Here is a 20,380-nt window from a genome sequence, read left to right as displayed (position 1 = left end):
GAGAATTGATTTACAGCCAGCTCATGGTGTTGGATGGTCGGACACATGTTTTGTGTGTTTATATTTCCCGTTATTGCAAAATACAGAATTTTTCCAAATGCTAAACAAAACATTTGAGTTGAAAATAATCTTCGGGTTGAACAATCCGCAACTGTGCTGGTCACCACTCATCGACCATTATTGTGTTTTTGAAACCAATCCGTCAAACTAAGCGTCGGCTCTGACCTCTGCAGGACGCGGGCCCCGAGCCTGCGACCGGCGGCGCCGAGGAGCACACGGCGATGGCTTTGGCAGCAATGCAGCTGCGTTCATGGCCCGGCCTGAGCAAAGAGAAGCAGCACGAGCTGGTGAAGAATGAGGAAAGCACCGTGTTCAGCCAGGCCATCCACTACGCCAGCCTCATGGTCTACCTGCTCATCCCCTTGGACACCAGCAAGATCAAGCTGCTGCGCAGCGCCCCGGTCGCCGACTGGGAGAGCGGCAGCAACAGCATCGTCACAAACAGGTCGGACGGTTCTCTCTCTTTTACTTCTTTTATTTCAACTGTTTAAGATCGAACACAAACTGTTTTTGGCTTGTTGAGGATGTAAGTTAGAACGATCACACTTATCTGGAGGAAACCTCGGGGTAAGGTTTCACGATTTGGGAGTGTGTGTTTCTCTTTTAACAAGGTGATGATTCGTATGTGGGCGGATGTGGCATAAGCCGCACTACATGATACTTCCCTATTTAGCCAAATGGAACACGGTACCTCTCCCGTTTCCAGCCCACATCCATCCTGTGGGCTTACAACGCCACTGCACAACATAGAGTGAGGCTCATTTACTTCTGGTAGGAAGCTTAAAGCCTTTGGGGCGTCTTCAATGGGGCCACACTGTACTCGAACCAAACAAAATAGCAGTGCAAGTGATTTTCCATCCTCTGCTGAAGATCTCCTATTATTGTCTTTTCTTAGATTTGGAAGGTATGCAGCCGAAAATATTGTTGTTCAAAATGTTAGGATTTGTTTTTCTAGAGAAGAACACAATGCTACTGTTCTTGTTATGCACAGCATTTGAGCGTTACTAAACAAACGTCACTAATGTAAACTGTGATTGGTTTGTATTTCCAATAACACGACAAACGCTGCAGCCAAGGATTTTTTTTTGCCGTGGAAGTTGTCTCTCCTTTCTGGCCCAGGCTTGTTTGGTTTCTCTCAGAGGACCTTTTTGTATCCCATCAATAAATGTTGGTTGCATCACCTCGTCATGCGCAACCCTCTTCTCGGCTCATTTTCCTTTTGTCATCACGTGTGCTCCACAGCATTGCCGGTAGCGTTGCGGAAAGCTTTGACACGGAAAGCGGGTTTGAGGACTCTGAGAACAGCGACGTGGCCAACTCAGTGGTCAGGTTCGTGGCGCGCTTCATCGACAAGGTGTGCACAGAGAGTGGAGTAACCCAGGATCACATCAAGAGCCTGCACAGCATGATCCCAGGTACGGCTCGGTCTCACGGTGTTCACAGTCCTGCAGCTTTTCGCTGAGTGACAGCAGCAGAGCTGATCCCCTGACATGTTTAATGGCCTTAAAATCTTTAAATACACAAGAGCGCGTGTACATACATGCGTATCTCCGTACCAGCTCTGTGTGTGTGCATATGTTAGCTGACCCCAACTTGTGTCCCACAGGCATCGTTGCCATGCAGATGGAGGCTCTGGAGGCAGTACACAGGGAGAGCAGGAGGTTACCTCCCATTCAGAAGGTGAGTGTTCAGTTGCATGTGCAGTGTATACTGGGGAAATAGGTTATAATTCCCTCTCTAGTGTCTATTTTTATCGCCACGTAAACAACACTTGTTACCTGCATCAGTTTAAGCTGTTTCAGAAGCTGTTTCTGATATTGGCATCTGCTTCAGAACGACTCAATTATATATAGAAGTATGTAGCCTGGTTAGACTTTAACATCAAAGGCAAATGTAGACTTCAGGCTATGCATAGTCCTGATCTTCTCTAATAACTTCCACTCATCGTAACACCTGCATTAGGTTTAGACTTATGGATCTTGCCATGATATATGTCTCACTGCTCTTGATAATTCCTCTCATGCACCCTCATACACACAAACAAACATCGTGCCAGTGCTGCTTTGGGAGCCACCTGGAGACGGGTGAGCAGTCTTGGCAGATTGTCTGTGGTATTTTGTGCAGCAAACCTAAGCTTCCACACTGGCCTGCAGCATGCCAAAACATACTAAAACAGTGTGTAAACAACACTGACTCTGGATTTATGACAAGTCTGACCAGAAGGACCACAGGGTGCAGACTGTTACTGTTCATGCAGTAGATAAAAGTTGACCCGTGGTGTCGTTGGAAATCACTATTGTTAATGGGTTTAATACCCTAGAAGTGCATATTACATGAAGCACATGTCAGTAGACCTTTGATTAAGACCTTCTTAAAGATTTTAAGAAGAACTTAAAATTCTTTAAAAAATGTATAAAGATTCAGAACTCATAAAGGAATACAAAGTCATATCTCATGTCAGTGTCCAGTATGATTTAGTATCATGAATTAGGATGCATTATTAAATTGGATTGTGTGTGTGTGTGTTTGAGCGCTTCAAACTATGACGGGCATGTGATAATGAAGTACGTCCAACACGCTCATGTGGTGCTGTGGGATTTGACATTATAATAAAGTACTGATTATCTGTTTTTTGGAATCTGATTCTCTGACGTAAATGCTTCAAATCCCTAGTTAAGAGCACTTTCCACTCCATGTGAAATCCTAACCGTGACCCTTGAAGCATTTCCTAGACCGCTCTGATTTGTGGTTTTTAGCTCTGTCCAAGCGCATAATGCGTTACGTTTTAATCCCTTCAGCCTAAGATTCTGCGTCCAGCACTGCTTCCCGGAGAGGAGTTGGTGTCAGAGGGGCTGCGGGTGCTTCTGGACCCTGACGGCAGGGAGGAGGCCACTGGGGGACTGTCGGGGGGCCCTCACATCCTGCCAGCAGAGGGAGCCCTCTTTCTCACCACATACCGCATCATTTTCAAAGGCACCCCCCATGATCCACTGGGTAAATACTGAACCACAGCAACTGAACACTAACTTTTATGTCTTGATTGTTGTGAAACATCACTTTTTTAATATATTGGATAATTATTATTTGAAATATAATAAATATACTTGTAAATGATATTAATTTATTTATCATAAAAGGCCATTTTGAAATTGCTGTTTGTAGCAATCCTGCCAAGTGTATGAATGGGTGAGGGATAAGTAGTATTCAAGTGGTAAGAAAATTAGGAAGACGCTACACAAGTACAAGTTCATTTACTGTTTACCATTTGTTTTTCTATACGTGCAGTTGGGGAGCAGGCAGTGATCAGAGCTTTCCCGGTAGCCACGCTGACCAAAGACAAGAAGATCAGTATCCAGAACCAGCTGCAGCAGAACATGCAGGAAGGCCTGCAGCTGCGCTCCGCCTCATTTCAGGTAGGCTCCACTCTTATGTCCAATATCGAGTTACCAAATATCTTAAATAGATGAGGTGGCACCATGCAATGTGTTAATGTGGCTTCTTTCTAGTTTTTTTTTCCAATTAAATGTAACTTTTTGATTTAAATTCACATAATTCTATTAACTTTTTTTATTTCACTGGGCTCATAAATGGTTTTCAAACTAATCTAATGATTTTCAGACTAAAATCCCTAACACTTGAAATAATAACAAACAACTTGTGCGGCACATCTTGCAGAAATCCCATCATCTTGTGTTTTATAACATGGGCTTAATTCTTAGAAACAAAAATAAACGCCTTTTTAAGCCAAGCATGTGTTTTATTGTCTTCGGATGTAATGCGGCAAACGTTTTTATGGTTCATTCCTATCTTTTTATGAACATGGATGAAGAAAGTGTCCATGTCCTTTGATTGTAGGTCACTTGGCCCATGGGTACATCGCTTTCGTGTCTAAATGTGTTTTTGTGGGTGTGTGTACGACAGGAAACAAACATTCAACCAACTGTCAACATTTGAAAATGGCCCTAACACATGTTTGTGCCGAGTAGTTGACAGAGTAGTTGTCCAGTATGAATATAAAATGTGTACTGTGTCGTAATAATCAGTGTCCCTCAAATCTGTTACAGCTGATAAAGGTGGCTTTTGATGAGGAGGTGAGCTCGGAGATGGTGGAGATTTTCAGGAAGCACCTGCAGAGGATTCGCTACCCACAGTCCATCTTCAGCTCCTTTGCTTTTGCAGCAGGACAAACAGCCCCTCAGCTCATCCTTCCTAAACAAAAGGAGAGGAACACTGGCTTCAGGTCCGGGGGGGGGGGTGGTTTTTCAGTAACAATAAGCGCTTGACTCACTGGTTATTTTTAAAATCACCACGTCAAAGAGGCATCTGAAAAATGAATGAACATGTTTCTCCTCCAAAGACTCCGGTCTTGATGCTGAAATTGCACACAGTGATGATATCCCTTCCTCACTCCTCACAGAACGCTGTCCAAAACTATTGTCAAAGGAGCAAAGAGGGCCGGAATGATCACCATGGGCCGTGGCAGCCAAACCACACTGAAGAAGAACGACCGAGGCAGCAGGATGACGTGGCATGAAGACGATGATGTTTCAAGTGAGAGCCATAACACATTTAGAAATTCAAGTGTTGACGCAGATGGAAAGCCAAAAACTCCATTCCCCTTCGTTCGCGTTTGCCTCAGTATCGGACGACGGCGAGCCGCCGCCCAGCAGCACCTTGCGAGCATCGGAGAAGTCCACCATGGAGCAGCTGGTGGAGCAGTCGTGTTTCCGGGACTACCAGCGTCTGGGCCTGGGCACCATCACCGCCAGCTCATCTCGCTCCAAGTCAGGGGAACAGTTCAGAGTCACAGCAGTGAACAGACTCTACTCCCTGTGCCGCAGGTACACACGTCACAGGCAGAAATCATGAGCGAGATGAATGACCTTGTGTTTCCCCCGGGCGCCCTCTTTGTAACGCCAGATCACAAAGTCCTTTAAGGTTTCCTATAGAACAGGGGTCTGCCTTAAATAGCCTCATGCTATGGCATGTTATTTCTGTCTATACATGGTTGTGGTTTGCAAGTCTCTGATGCTCTAACACACACCCCCCCCCACACACACACACACACACGTACGTACTGGTTCCACTAAATTGGAACACAATGGTTGTTTCCAGATTTTCAGGATTTGTTGACCTGCCGGAAGGTTTAAAGGCCTCGATATCCCAAAAGCCCACTGGGGAGTCCCTCTTTACTTGGGAGATGTTTGGCTTATCAATAAAGACAGATTCAAATTCAGCATGTTGTATAATAAAGCCATGATCTCATGCCGCTGCATCCCCGTGTATGACCAAATGGCTGTGCAGTGGTTTATTTGGTGCTCTGTCGCTCTCCCTCAGTTACCCAGGTCTGTTGGTGGTTCCTCAGGCGGTCCAGGACAGCAGCTTACACAAAGTGGCCCGCTGCTACAGACACAACCGTCTGCCCGTCGTGTGTTGGAAACATCCTCGAACCAAAGCCGTGCTGCTCCGCTCGGGAGGCTTCCACGGCAAGAGTGTGGTGGGATTGTTCAAGTCTCAGAACCCCTCCTCAACAGGTGTGCATTCTCAGTTTCAGTGGTTTTGTCATTTTGTTACTGAAGCTAAGTGACCTTCAGGAATAAGAGCCCACTAATGCTAAATAGCTTGTCATTTTTTTTATTTGGATTGGACCAATGAAACAGTTGACTGTGAATTTAAATGATCATTATTTTCTATCTGAATAAAAACGATGTGATCTGCCTTTAGTTCCGGCCTCGTCCTCAGAATTGTCCAGCAGTCTTGAGCAAGAAAAGTATCTGCAAGCCATCCTGAACTCCGTCCCTATTTACTTCAAAATGAACGGAAACAACACTCTGTCCGACCGCTCCCTCCAAGGCCTCTCTCCAGGTACTACTCATTGAATTTCTTTTCTTCTGTGTTATGTTGCTCTGGCTGTTGAGTGTTTAAACCCTTAATAATGCAGTCGGCAGCAGGAGATTTTCACTGCTGGGAAGAGGAAAAGCACAGGTTTAAGTAAGACCTTACGTTCATGCCACCTGGGGGTTAACATATTTACTAGTGTGTAACATGTAAGTCACCAATAAATATAATTTTCTTTTGTTCAGTAACACATCAAAGGGAGGCGGAACCTCTCATGTCAGGTGACTACACATTGTTCATCATTAGCAACGTCAAACCAAAACGGCGTCACCTGACCGCCTGCAGCCCTACCTGACCTGAATTTGCTGTGCAATGGCTGCCGTGGGAAAAGCTGCTAGTTTGTTTGCGAGGGACAAGAGGCCATGAGTTCACTTCTTCTGATAAAGAGAAAAACTGCAGAGTTGCTCTTTTTATTTTTGTTCACTCGAGCTCTGTTTTTTCTCTGCCATCAGGCAATCCCTCTCCTCTCTTTTGTGTTTGCTCTGGTCCACAGTTATTTTTCACCTACTTATATTTGTGTGTGTGTGTGTGTGTGTGTGTGTGTGTGTGTGTGTGTGTGTGTGTGTGTGTGTGTGTGTGTGTGTGTGTGTGTGTGTGTGTGTGTGTGTGTGTGTGTGTGTGTGTGTGTGTGTGTGTTTAGGATAGAGAAAGAGAGGCTGTGTGGGAGAAATTCTGATATTCGCCAACAACTGGAAGGAAATTTGTACAATAAAAGAACATAAGAATCACAGGACAACCTGGGGTCACTGCCCATTCATCTCTTTTGACTGGACTGGAGCCGTGTCCAGGATGCTGACACACACACACACACACACACACACAGTCATTCAACCTCGTATGTTGTGTTTAAAGCGCCAAGATCAAGTTCAGGGCCCTTAGTGGGGAGATTGGATTGAGCTCAATACTGCAGTGTCACAATGGGTTCAAACTGAGCCAAAAGTGATTACTTATCATTGCAATGAATTTCTGTTTTTGCTTGTTGCACAGAGTGCACATCGGTAGTCTCTGTGTGATTTGGGGCTCACACCTTCCTGATCTCGGCGTAATGTCCTCTGTATTTTCTTGTTATGTCATCAGGTAGTGACAGGCGGGCATCCAGGATGCCAAAGATGGCTCCGGTCCATTTAGACCTCCCGTTCTCAAACAGCTTCACCAGAGGAGGTGAGTGTGGACCTCTGTTTCCTACTTTGAACTTCCACACGTGCCCTCCTGCTTTCAGGTGAAAAATGAATCACAAGAACCTGTCATCTGTCAGAAGTTAGTTCGTAGTGTTTAAGCGTCATCTAGTCTCTTATGGAAAGGGTACAAGAAGGGGCTCCATTCATTTTACTCACATGTTGGTCCACAATAGTTTATGGAGGTTGGTCATCCCAGATGTTCTGCCCTTGGTCATCTCAGTTCACATGTGTTTTTGTTTTATAAAACCCATTTGCTCTCACATTTTAGAAATATGAGTGTGTACTAAAGTCATACTCTTGAGGACAAAAGCACACAGCTAAATGAAATATTTCCCGGAAGGATTCAGATACTACTGGAAGGAACACTCTAATAAAAAAGATAATATCAGTGCAATTTGGAAAGTTGGATACATTTCTGAAAATGTGTGAGTCGTAGACCAGCTGCCAAATAATTCATCTTTTAATGAATTGCAAAGGTCAATGGAGATTTTCCTTTTGATATCCCAACCGCAATGCTCGTAGTTTTAATATCATGACTAGACTGCATGAATGCGAGGGTTTTGGGAACAGATGCTGAATATGAATTCTATAGTGCCTAAAGTGAAAAGGGCTTGAGGAACCGTGGTTTGCAGCTGTGCAATTGTGTAGTATACTATCTGGTATTCGTGTGAGGCGTAAGAGACACACACAGACCTCGTATCTTCTCGTGACCTTAGTTTCCAGAAAACATAATCTCGTAATTTAAATTCCAGGATGTTGTCAAACAGACACAACCCCATTAATGTGTTAACTGGAATGTGAACTCCGCAAAGGAATCCATCAGGACTGTTTGTCTCAGCCAGATGTTGTTCGTGATGCTAGTGAATGCCGTGTGATGCGTTAGCCGGATGCGTGGTCACTGAATGGCACGAAAAAGGATGACATAACACTTCTGATTAATGAAAAAATGTTTTCTTCAATTTTTCAACCACGCAAATAAATAGCTGCCAAAAAAAATAATGTATTTGAACTACAGGATGGTCAGAAACTTCTTTTGATTGATTTTTCTCTGATTTGATAAGAAAGGGGATATTATTCATCTGAAGTCAAAAAACTATGGGATATTTTGGGCAAATGTATCCAATGAAAAAAGTTCAACTCGATTTGATTAAATCAAAAATGAAAAGACATGCAGCAACTTATCAAAGATCCCAACAGAGAGAATATGCGTACACCTGCGGACACTTCAGTAAATCCACCTGTTGTGTTCAATAATGTGGCACACAAGTCTTTGTTTTCATACCATCAATCATAACCATGGACAAACATATTCATGCATGCTATGACAATCATTCCCTTGAGAGAGAACTGAGATGAGGACCAGTCTCGTCTCTTCATTTTGCATGTTTCTGAAATGGTAATTCCAGCCAGTGGTGATATCCGTATGATGTTGACATTATTTATTTTTTTCATGCCTCTTTCCCTGCTCTCATCTTTTCTTTCTACCTCCTGTACAAACAACCACCCAGTGCTTGAGTACAGATATAAACTTTTCGCTCACTCAAACCCCAAACCGGACAGTAAGGAGAGAATCCACCCTCAAGGTAACCGTCCAACTGTCTCTTTCCCCTGCTCGTCCTCTTAATGCGCTCGTCATGTTTCTAATGCCTTTTTCCGAGCCTCATCCTTCCTTTCTCTCTCCAACCTACACAGAAGCTCACTTCACCGCGCTTCGTAACCCCTTGCTTACAAAGACATGGTGCTAATCATGTCTGACTTTGTGAGTGGGAGCTGTGGTTTTTCACAAACCAGAGGGGCTGCTCTAACATGTTTCATTGTTAATGTATTGGCTCAGCTCGGTTAACTGGGGGTTTTGTCATGAATCAGAGGAAATTAGGCACCGCTGATCTTGTAGTGTCACGAGGACAGACTTGAGTGTTCAGCAGTTTGACTCGAATGAAATAGTAGTACATTTATATTATAATTTAAAACAAACCGAAAGGTTTTGCAATCGTGTTTTTTATTGCTGTGAAAAATCACCTCCTCCCTGATTATTCACTCTGTTTGGAAGGTATTGCATGCTGGTTTTCAGAGAAATGTGCTTCTAGACTTGTTGACTTGCAAAAGAATTCCAAAGACTTCTGTTTCTAATATCTCGACACAACCGAATCACAAAGGCGACTGCTTTGTTGGTGGACTAAAAGAATGTCATAATCCCTACTGCACTGCTGTGGTGCACGGAAACCTTTTTGCGCATGTCATTTGTTCATCATTCAGCCTCAGTTTGTTTGACAGCATGTGTACATGCAGGGACCAGCTCCTGCGCGAGTGTGTGTGACTTTTGTTTACATCTGTGTGTTTGCAGGCATGTGGGCTAGCCTGCGCTCCAGCAGCAGACTCAGCCACCACCCGTCCACGGCGGACGTGGGCTCCAGACAAGCGGGGAAGGATCTGGCGCCCCCTGCGGGCAGCATCAGTCTGCAGGCGCAGCTCCTCAAACGGCAAGCTGCGCTCTACGTCTTTGGAGAAAAGTCCCATCTAAGGGTGAGAATGAGACTGTGGAGACTTGGAAGGACATTTAGTCTCTGAATAGGGCCATATGTCCCATAGATTCGGGGGCACCCCATGGCTTACTTCAGGTGTTAAGACACCTCCCATGTCCCATGAGGCCCCTGGTCTGGCCTTTGGGGCCTTTGGATGGCATCTCGTTCTCGCTCATGTTCTGAAATCTCCAAAGCTGATCCCATGTGTCATCACGCACAGAAAAACAAAACAAGTGTTGCATTTCTAACAATAAGAGAACATTTTGAGCCACGCAGTATTAATTGCTGGAATGTTTTGCATTATTTTGTACACACATCTTCACAAATTGTAATACCCAATGGATTACCTTAATAAATCGATGTATACAGTAGATTTCTTTCTGTGTTGGGCAGGGCCTCAGAGTGGACTCTTCTCTGAACTGTGAACTGGTGCCGGTGGACTTTGCAGACATGCGGCAGGTGAAAGCCTCTTTCAAAAAGCTGCTGAGAGCCAGCGCTCCCAGCGCCACCTCGTCCGACTCGGAGGATTCCTTCCTCAAAGCCTTGGAAGACTCTGAATGGATCCTGCAGGTAAATAAACCCAACATTTTGCATTTAATAAGGATATTGGTGATATAATGGTGGGGGAACTAGCAAGCAGACTGCTTTCAGTGCTCATCCGGTGAATCACATTCACATACTGACTACATCCACTCTGACGCTAGTTTTCCGAGGACAACAGCCGAGTTGTTATCTGAAGGACTCATGCGGCCCAAGTTCCCAAAGTTAAACATAACCAGAAAACAACATTATCCGTGCGAGACCATCGGCAAACGATTTACCAGTAGACCAATATAAACATAATCACAGTAAGGATTAATAGTGCGTGTGTGACTGTGCGTGTAAATGTGTTCAAGTGCACATATGTTGATCTCCCACAGCTTCATAAGATCCTGCAGCTGGCACTGATTCTGGTGGAGCTTCTGGACAGCGGCTCATCTGTCCTCCTCAGCCTGGAGGATGGCTGGGACATTACTACACAAGTGAGCAAGATGCACAATTACTTATTTGAATAGTAGATTAAACTTAAGGGGTTTTAACGTGAAAGAGGTTGGAGCGCAGGCTTCATAAAACTTTGGTAGTATAAATGCTGTTGGAGACTGAGAATGGGCCAGGATTTAGAATAAATTGTATAGCCACTATCTCGTTTGTGTGGGTGTGTAAGGGACACACCGGCGTATTTTTACTGAGGAGATGTGTAATAGAGGTGGAACATTGTAAAACTAAATGAACCAAACGTCCTTCCATTAAATGCACTCAGTCAGTTCAGCGTGTCATTCTGTTCCATCCTCATTAACAGATATTAACAGAAGTGTTTTGCTGAAATTTCCCAAATAAGCATTTGGAGTAACTTTTAAGTTTTGTGTTGGTTTAATGTAAAAACAAATGGGCCATGTGTGAACCATAAAACCCCTGGAACAGCTGCTTTTTCCTGCTCAGTCACTGGTGAGCCGACAAAGCAGAGACTCTGGAAGCCTCGTTGGCTCTCTGGTTTTTCGCTGTCCTGAGTTCATGGTTCTGATTTTCAAGGCACGCAAACTTAAAGCTGATTTCCATCCAGATCACTTGTATCCATTTCCTGCTGCATTCAACCATATCATCGCATGTTTGCTTTCTGAGCTCATTTTTTCCACGCTGACTTGTTAAAGTGCACATGTTGTCGTGGCGAGCATGTGTCCTTCACAATCAGTCTGCTGGCTTTGCAAAGGCTGCTGTGTAAAAGCGCAGTTTGCAGACCCCTCACGCCAGGCACGTGTTCGCCCCGGAGCATCTCTCTCCGCGGGCCACCGGCTCCATCACGCCGGGTCCCGATCACACCGGACAACCAAATGGGCTCCACATGCTCTGGCTCGCCCACCTCTGTCCAACGGATGCAGAACGGCCCCTGTTTTTCCATGGAAGCCCTGCGCCTCTCTCGTGCTTTGCATCTTTCTTAAATTCCATTTCTCGCTCCGCTGTATTCTCATAAATAATCTGAAGTGTTTATTTCAGTTCCGGAGCTGCAGGGGGCCAACTCGACCACTCAGGGCCGGCGGTTCTTTAGAACCTCACGGGGAAGCCATTAGCTGATTTTCTCGCTCATTCCTCACGTCAGGGCTCATTAGTTGTGCGGGAGAAGACGCGGGCCGGGGACCAGGCCAAGCAAACTGCATGTGTAGAATAGTGCTTCCCAACTGGTGTTTTGTGAAGTGAGCCCGGAGACTTTGCTTCGATGTTATATAAATGCAATTGATGGCAGATGATCCGTTAAACGTTATGTTGTGCCCAATATGTTGTGCACATCCTTTGAAGGGATGCAAAGCAATCTCATCCCAAACAAGGGGAAAAAAGAAATCTATGCTGAATTGTAATCAAACATGACACTAAAGAAATTCTGCAGCGTGGTGGTGAAACAGCTGCTATTTCCTTTTAGCAGCTCAATATTTACGATCTCATTTGCCAAAGGATTTAAAACCTGTATATTTAACATAATAAAAAGTCATATTCTGTATCTCCGTGACATTGAAAGTGGGTTGTTGATCAAATACTTTTCCACTGAGACAAAATATGGCAGGTATAGCAGTAATAATGTTAGGAAATACTGTATTTCCTCCTTATTTAGTAACCTAACCCAATATTTTTTTCATTTTTATAAAAGTTGTGTCAATACTTAGTACATGTTTTTAACTTTGATTCAGGTAATAAAAAACATGTTGCTTTTCATTGTACAGACTTACTCCAAGTTCATGTAAGTCATGCTTAATCTGAAATGTCTCAAGTTCCGTCATCATTATTCCACTTAAGTGAAAACCTTATAGTAGGTCATCTGTTCTGTCATCTGATAATTCTGCAGATCAGTGCTGCGTCTGACCGGCCTCTTCCTTGTGTAACATTTGCTCCTTTTCTCTGCAGGTGGTGTCCTTGGTGCAGCTGCTGAGCGATCCCTTCTACCGGACTCTGGAAGGTTTCCAGGTGCTGCTGGAGAAAGAATGGCTGTCCTTCGGCCACAAGTTCAGCCAGCGGAGCAACCTGAGTCCCAGCAGCCAGGGCGGCGGCTTCACCCCCATCTTCCTGCAGTTCCTGGACTGTGTGCACCAGGTGAGGTTTGCATGCACTGCCGCACGTGACCCATACGACCCAATGTTACAGACCGACATCTCTCCCCTCCCTGACCCCCACATGACGCAACACACTTTCATACCGTCGCTCTGAGGTCATCACATTCCTCAAAAGCACACAGGCGTGAAGGGGGGCGCGGGGGGAGGGCGATACGTTCACATATCATTATCTATACATTTGGTTTAGCTTTGCACCTCGCATTACCAGCTCTGGATGTGTCATTTCGACACCGTATTGCTCCAGAATGTGTGCGCGGAGAGGCTGCTGCCCAGATGGCTCGTGAACCTCAGTGCTGAGCTCGCGTGTTTAAGCATCCCTCCACATTTCAGTGCGTGTTGAGAACTGCTGGTGGGGAAATTGCAGTTTTGGGGATTGGTAGTCTCCAAGAAGGTTTGGGTGTGGGGAGGAGAGTGGAGTTGAGAAGGAAACCGATGCAGATGTTCTCCAGAAACCTCCGTTTACCCCGAAATGCTAACTTTAGAGAAGGTTGTGTTTTTTTGTGTGTCTCCTGGGGTCACATGGACCCACTCCCTTATACTTACATCAACACATAGTTTCGCCATTTGTCTTTTGAAACTGTATGCCTGGCAGCTAAGGCGGTTTGGCCAGTGTCCTGCGGGTGAGCTGTAAACAGGGAAGAGAGGGGATTCGGACAAGAGCCGAAAATAGAAGTGCCTCATCTCCAAAACAGCTGTTGTTTTTTCCAATAGACCCAGGTGGCCTCAAATATTCAACACTTCTCTCTTGTTGGCCACCTCTCACTACTGGATGGGAACAATGGAACTGCAGTCCGGCTGCCTCAGTCTGGACTGTGTCTGGTGGTGATGATATCACCGACCTTTGCCCCCAAAGGACAGGAGACGTTCCTTCCTGTCTCTAGTTAGTCATTAATGCACTGGAGGGACGTGAAGGCTCAACACGAAGACACGACGCAGCTGTAACACACACTCTGACCCTCCCTTACTGACACTTAAATGTCATTTTTATCTTTTCTTTTCTTGCCTTTGCAGGTTTTGGAGCAGCATCCTCTGGAGTTTGAGTTCAATCAGTATTATCTCAAGTTCCTGGCTTATCATCATATCTCCAACCGCTTCAAGAACTTCCTGTTGGACTCCGACTATGAGCGCTTAGAACATGGTCAGTGTCATTGAACCAGTTTTGACTGACCAGTGTCAGGGTTTTCAACTATCTGTTTTCAAACTGCAGAAATTCTGCATTATAACTGGTCACATATTGTCTTACTTACATTTGATTAAATTGAGGCTGAGGTTAGATGTTGTGGATTACGTGTACGCTTGAAGATGAAATGTGACTGGAATCTCGTTCTTTGTTCTCATCTTGTTACAGCTTTAATTACCGTAGTGCTGCACCAGCCGAGGCAATCTGTGTGATCAATTGGCCCATGTGCTCAGCAGCTTCTCCTCTGTGTGTTTCACAGGCACATTGTTTGAAGATAAAGGTGATAAACAGGCCCGGAGGGGCATCTGTATCTGGGAGTGCATGAACAGGATGCACCGGAGGAGTCCCATCTTCTTCAACTACCTGTACAGCCCCGCAGAGAGCGACGTGAGTGTTCCTGCCTGACAGCTTCGACTGCTTCATGCAGCCACCTCGCTGAGGAACGAATGTGTGGTTAAACTCTCTAGTTCTGCCGTATATATATATATATATTTTTAAATGAATCAGCTGCATGTAAAGCCAGTGGGCACGGCTAAAAAGGTGCACAGCAAAGTTTTTGACTGGGATTCTGAATTTTTTTTTATTGAAGATGAATAAGGTAACTACTGCTACTGCTACTTGTACTCGGGTAAGTAAATTTGAGTCAAAGTCACTGGCCATTCACTTCTCATAGATACAAATAACGGACACCTGTGCACCCACAAAGCAGCTTGAGCCGATGTTAGCTTCACAGACTGATAATGACTGATTCACAAAAAATAAGGGTGCATGAGATTGAGGTTGTATTTTGCTGCCGTTTACAGCAAAAAAGATTTAGCCATCTTTGTTCAGGCCCCTATTGGGGGAAGTATAATGCCATTGCTATTTATTGTGCTTTTAATTTGGGCAAATCAACCCAAATGATTGTGTGGACATGGAGAGGGCAACCATTTCAAAGGTCTTGGATCATTTACACCACATTGTCATGTGTATTATTAACATGATAATAATATTACAATTTTTCAATATCACAGATATCAACACTGACCCCCTATGTGCAACAATAGTACAGAACAACAATCTTTGGTTATCCTCAACAATAAATCTAACTTCATGAAGGTTACCCTTCTCCCCCAGTATTTTACATAATGAACCCAACGAGGTTTCATCTGATTCCCATTCAAACCTTTCTGCTTTGTAGGTGATCCTGAAGCCGTCCATCAGCATCCCCAGCCTGAATAAATGGGACTACTTCACAGACGAGACGCTGTCCACGGGGCCGCATTACGACTGGGGGATGATGGCTGCGAGGTCGGACAGCTCAGAGGAGATGCACACTCTCTCCAACAGCAAGAGGAGAATCGTGTGGCCGTGCTACAGCAGCGTCAGCCGCGCCCAGCCGGACGCCATCACCAAACTCCTTACTGTGAGAGTTGTTACCAAGATAGTAGATATCTGGAGTTGTATCGCTTTTGTTCTCACATCACATGTCGGCATTCATGTAATTGGTGCTGCAGGACATATGGAGGCTGGAAGGTGAGCTGAACCAGACCTCTGAGAAATGGCAAACAACTCTGGAGAGAGTACGAATCAGCATTCAGGAAGACCTCGCCCAAGAAGGAAATGTGCGTGTTACGTTCTTTTAAGAATTACAGAACTAACCACAGTTGTTGAATTGCATGACATTTTTTCCCCAATGTATCTTTCATCTTGTGTGCAGCTCCGAAAACAGTCCACGGTGTCCATCTCAGGCCTCATTCCCACACCCAGCATGCAGGTTTTCCAGCGGCGCTCCATGCTGCACCTGCCAGACAGCGCGCTGGGCGAAGACCACAGCACCTCCGCGGCCAATGGGATCAACCGCCGCGCCGCGACACTTTATAACCAATTCACCCCCAAGAGCGAGGAGAACAGGTGGGTCGGGAACTCCCCGAGTCCTGGAACAAATAGGAAGTGCACATTTAATTCCCTTCAAACTGCTGCGCCGGATCAGTCCGGTTTGGGAGCATGAGTCTTCGCTGTGGTATGTGTGTGTGTGTGTGTGTGTGTGTGTGTGTGTGTGTGTGTGTGTGTGTGTGTGTGTGCGTGTGCGTGTGTCACATTTGTAAAGGACTGTCTGTACTCTGGTAAACGCTTTAATATCTGGAGTTTCTGCGGTGTGGGGAAAAAACTACTCGTCATGTTTCAGATCGTCTAAATAGATGATTGTATCATGGAATAGAGAATTGTCAATATGTATATGACCATGTTGAATTATACTTCATAATACAGTTCCCTCAATGATCCTGTATAATACCCCGGGCCTCTTTACACAGCAGGAACATAATGAACAAACAGTGATGGAGTTGTTCTTGAAACATAAAAGTTCGGATTAGCGTTGGGCATTTAGCTTTTTCTACACAACCACCACTGGGATCAGCTCCATCATTCTTTCATCATCAGATAGTTTTGACTTTTAAAGTCTGGGTTGTGTGGAGCGCTTGTCCCACCAGTACTCCGAGGGGATAGCGATAACAGGTGGGAGGGGCAGACCAGCAAACAGACACTTGTTACTTTTTGCTTCTGACCTGGTCCACAGCGGCGCTTTGCTCGCTTCGCCTGCTTCCCCAAATGGGAGCAGGCTGACCGCTGTTTACATGAAAGCCTCCGCCAAAAAAACATCCAAACTTTAAACACCATCAGCTGCAAATGTAGCGAACGGAGACATGACATCCAGTCCGAAGGCACTTGGAGCTCACGTGTGTTATTCTTCAGGTCTTACGAGGGGATCCTGTATAAACGTGGAGCACTTCTAAAAGGCTGGAAGCCTCGCTGGTTCGTGTTGGACATCACGAAACACCAGGTGAGCCCACGTTCGACCAGACCCTCTCACCTGAGTGACGGAGCGCGCGTTAACACTCTCGCCCTCACAGATGAGGTACTACGACACCGGGGAGGACACAAACTGCAGAGGCCACATCGATCTGGCGGAGGTGGAGTCCGTGGTCATCGCCACGCCCACTTTAGGAGCCCCCAAGCACATCAGTGAAAAGGCCTTCTTTGACGTGAGTACAAGTTGACCCAAATGTTTATTGTTTAGTTGTTTTGCATAATGCAATCACAAGCATATTGACAACACATCTGCCAATCATTTTGAATGTGGTGACAAATATTCGGGGCTGTATTTGTGGAAATTGCTGTCTGCAGCGCATCATCTTTTCAACCTTTTTCTATCAGCGATTTTTTTATTTTTTAATCAGACATATTAGCAAAAGAGAGGAAATGTCTTCCTTTTGCACAGTGGTGAAGAAGTTATTATCTTTATCTGTGTCAGGGGGATCGTGGGGCCGGGCGTGCGAGTGAGTGAGCCAGTGAGTGAGCGAGCGCCTCTTTGTCCGTCCGTGGCTAATCTCGCATTCCGCTACAGCAAAACTTGGGAATTTAGGTGGCCAGTTAATTGCCGCATTTTCAAGGACCTATCGTAGTTGCGGTAGGGGGAACTCTTTTATCCGTGATAAACTTAGATAAACGGAGTAGCACACCACACACCGCATACCACCCAGCCAGCTCCCTTTTATGTTTTTGAACCAAGTATTTGACTAATATCATTCCACTCACAGATGGCTTGGTGAGTTTAATGTTGCTTTTGTAGAACTACTTTAACCGATCGCCTGCATTATTCGACGCTCTTCTTTTAGGTGGAAGGACGTTTGTTTTCACGATGCCTTAAAGCCCGTTGGTGTCGAGGCGCAGGTGTTTGTTTGTGGTTGGCACTCTACCCGAATGGTCGTATGAGACGCACCTGGCAGAGATCTGCACCCTACTAGTGCACTAGTTAACATTGACCTATTAGCGCTACAGAAAATGACCTGATGCTTTAAGATGGGCTCATTTCAGTCTCCTTTGCCCCTCTGGCCCCCATCTAACCCTCCTCTTCTGATACCTCTGTAGCTGAAGACCAGCAAGCGAGTGTACAACTTCTGCGCTTCTGACGCGCCCAGCGCTCAGCTGTGGATGGACAAGATCCAGAACTGCATCTCCGATGCCTGAGCCATGTGCCTCGCGGGCCCCCCGAGCGCCGACGTTATCATCGAGAACGTGGCAGGAGGGGTCGGGTGGCTCGGAGCAGAGACGTGAGGCCCGCTCCGCTTTCGGGACGTCTTGAATCGGGGGACCAAAGTGCCTGCAAGTAGAGAAAGAACACCGAACACCCGCCTCTCTGACTGTTGTTACTTAGCAACCGTTTAGGGCTGTCAGCGGAGTCGATCAGACCCATTCGGTCAGCTCCCTCCTCCGTGCCTCTAATAGAGATGAAGTGAAGATAAGCTGATGTTTGAGGGGGCCACACTTCCAAGGAGATGCTATCCTACTGAAGCTGTAAATAGATCAAAGCAATATCACTGGCCAATCAAACTGTGGGTTCAATTTTAGATTTTTTTTTAATTCTTTTTTTTTTTTTAAATAGCCTATAAAGTAGTTTCTATTGGATATTTTACCATGAGGAAAAGGTTATTGCTGCTTAAAGAAATGTATCGACTGCCAAAAACTCAGATTATAATGCACAACATGAAAAAACAATTTCTTTGCACACTAAAGTATGCACTCCTTATCAAATATACATGTCTTACAGGTGCAAACAGCGACGCTATAGGCATTACTTTACAATGTACATATATTTCCTCCAGACAGATTAAATGAAAAGAATTTGCACAGTGAATTCAAAAGGAGTTCTCTGACATTTTTCTATTTAAATATGTGATGTTTTCTCTATTTTGTTAAATGTTTCATGGACTTCTGGATAACACGTGTCTGGTGTAATGTAAATTATTGTTTTTTATTAAAAGTGTAACTATGCAGGTGTGGTGGCTTTATGTTTTTTTTGTAAATACCTGTGTGACATGTCCTTTTATATACTGTATGATGTACTGAACATAAGTATACTTTTCTAACCTTAATTCTAATGTGACCAACAAGTCTTTTTTCATGTGTCTGGTGCAAAAGCCTGAGTGGCCTGTTTCCCGTTTGTGATGAAACATTATTCTGAAAGTTAAATGGAGACGATTCATTTGTTGTTCATTCTGTCAGGCTCTGTCTTTTACGGGCGTTAAAAGAAATAAATCAATACATCATGTCGGTCATTGTAATTTTCAGAGATCCTCGTCTTGTGTTTGTGCAACCGATTCACTTACATTTAGAAAAGGAAAGAATTCCAACTTTGTTACTGTATCTTTGTACCATGTTTTGTGATGACACTAATATTTTGAAATAAACCAAACCTACTTGAAACTACTCGTTGCCAGTGTTCTGGTTGAAGAGAGAGAAAGGCCAAAGGGTTTGCTCGTTTACTGTGTAAAAGTAACAGGATAAATAATTGTACTGCCTGACATATTACCAACAAATAATATTCAAGCATGTTAAGTACTGTATATATTATTATAACGGTTATTTGTTATATTCTTACTAATGCATTAGAGGAACAATCTGTTTTAGTTCCCATCAGAACTATGTTTGAAAACCAAATTTGTAACTTGTTTTATGAACTCGAGGGAGGATTTCAAGGCCAGGTTGAACCTGAGCCGACTTTAGGTACCCAATAAATGTTGCCTACAAGGGCTCCTCTTTAACTTAAAGTAAAGGCAGTTTATGTCTGCATAAACTGCCTGTTTGCTGGATAACGATTAGATGCATGATCAGATCTTTAGTTGTTAACCACCTGGTAATTGATTGCCATATAATTTATAACGTACCTTCATGTTCATTCAAGGTGGATTGTAATAATGTTGGTGATCCATAAATGTTTTATCTTGCACCATCACGTGGTTTAATTTCCACTTTGTCCAGAACCTGCAAAGTTTCTTCCATTGTTATTCGGTTATTATTAGTAGCTGTATACCACACATCAAATGTTTGCATGCTCACCAGCTAGACTAAGCATTTCTATTGTTAATGCATTGGGCTGCTGACACTGAGCGCAAGGCACCGCTGTGCCTCACGGAGCTGCCAGCATCACAAAGGGTCATACGATACAGGAAGTAAACCTCGACCATTGTAATTGTAAACGTCACGTTTTCCTGCCTTCTTATGAACACCTTTTCTTTGTTAAAGGGTTAGGTAACCACACACCACTACAACACTTTTTTTTTGCACAGATCCGACAGCATGGTTTGTCGCTCTTAATGATGGGTGCCAGCCATGAATATGGGATTGGGCAACCGCCCCAGCTCAGGCCCCGTGGCGCCGGGTTTGCGGCCCTGAGCGGGACCTCTGTGTTCCAAAGAGAGTTTGTCTCTGAGAGGAGAATAAAGGCCTGTAGGAGGGGAGGGAGGAGATTTTGTTTGTCCCTCATTTACGGTCTATCAGCTGGCTTGTAGTGGCAGCAGGTGCAGAGCATCTGGAAAGAGCCTCTGGCAGTCCTCTCCATATTTAGCCGTGTGCTTTGGGCACGGA

At 44.8% G+C, this 20,380-nt stretch overlaps 1 protein-coding gene across 2 annotated transcripts in view; it reads left to right on the top strand.

Annotated features, from left to right (window-relative positions):
* The window catches only part of sbf2 (SET binding factor 2), a 64,120-nt gene extending 44,898 nt beyond the window's left edge, over positions 1-19,222 (top strand). The window contains exons 19-42 of one of the 2 annotated variants that reach the window (XM_037485984.2): positions 234-505; positions 1,303-1,475; positions 1,667-1,740; positions 2,859-3,054; positions 3,346-3,473; positions 4,125-4,300; positions 4,478-4,611; positions 4,700-4,901; positions 5,398-5,594; positions 5,785-5,925; positions 7,036-7,119; positions 8,645-8,719; positions 9,481-9,659; positions 10,052-10,228; positions 10,579-10,680; positions 12,590-12,775; positions 13,807-13,933; positions 14,235-14,362; positions 15,156-15,380; positions 15,472-15,579; positions 15,675-15,868; positions 16,709-16,796; positions 16,867-16,998; positions 17,885-19,222. In XM_037485984.2, coding sequence (XP_037341881.2) covers positions 234-505; positions 1,303-1,475; positions 1,667-1,740; positions 2,859-3,054; positions 3,346-3,473; positions 4,125-4,300; positions 4,478-4,611; positions 4,700-4,901; positions 5,398-5,594; positions 5,785-5,925; positions 7,036-7,119; positions 8,645-8,719; positions 9,481-9,659; positions 10,052-10,228; positions 10,579-10,680; positions 12,590-12,775; positions 13,807-13,933; positions 14,235-14,362; positions 15,156-15,380; positions 15,472-15,579; positions 15,675-15,868; positions 16,709-16,796; positions 16,867-16,998; positions 17,885-17,983 — 3,597 coding nt within the window. In that variant the 3' untranslated portion in view covers positions 17,984-19,222. The remainder of the gene's footprint in view (positions 1-233; positions 506-1,302; positions 1,476-1,666; positions 1,741-2,858; positions 3,055-3,345; positions 3,474-4,124; positions 4,301-4,477; positions 4,612-4,699; positions 4,902-5,397; positions 5,595-5,784; positions 5,926-7,035; positions 7,120-8,644; positions 8,720-9,480; positions 9,660-10,051; positions 10,229-10,578; positions 10,681-12,589; positions 12,776-13,806; positions 13,934-14,234; positions 14,363-15,155; positions 15,381-15,471; positions 15,580-15,674; positions 15,869-16,708; positions 16,797-16,866; positions 16,999-17,884) is intronic. The other variant, XM_037485993.2, reaches the window with a different exon arrangement.
* The last annotated feature ends 1,158 nt before the right edge of the window (positions 19,223-20,380 follow it).

This window comes from Pungitius pungitius, chromosome 4 (genome assembly GCF_949316345.1).
Source record: "Pungitius pungitius chromosome 4, fPunPun2.1, whole genome shotgun sequence".
In the NCBI taxonomy this organism is placed as follows: domain Eukaryota; kingdom Metazoa; phylum Chordata; class Actinopteri; order Perciformes; family Gasterosteidae; genus Pungitius; species Pungitius pungitius.
Note: the sequence above shows the minus strand (reverse complement) of the source record. Positions and strands in the feature narration are given on the sequence as shown.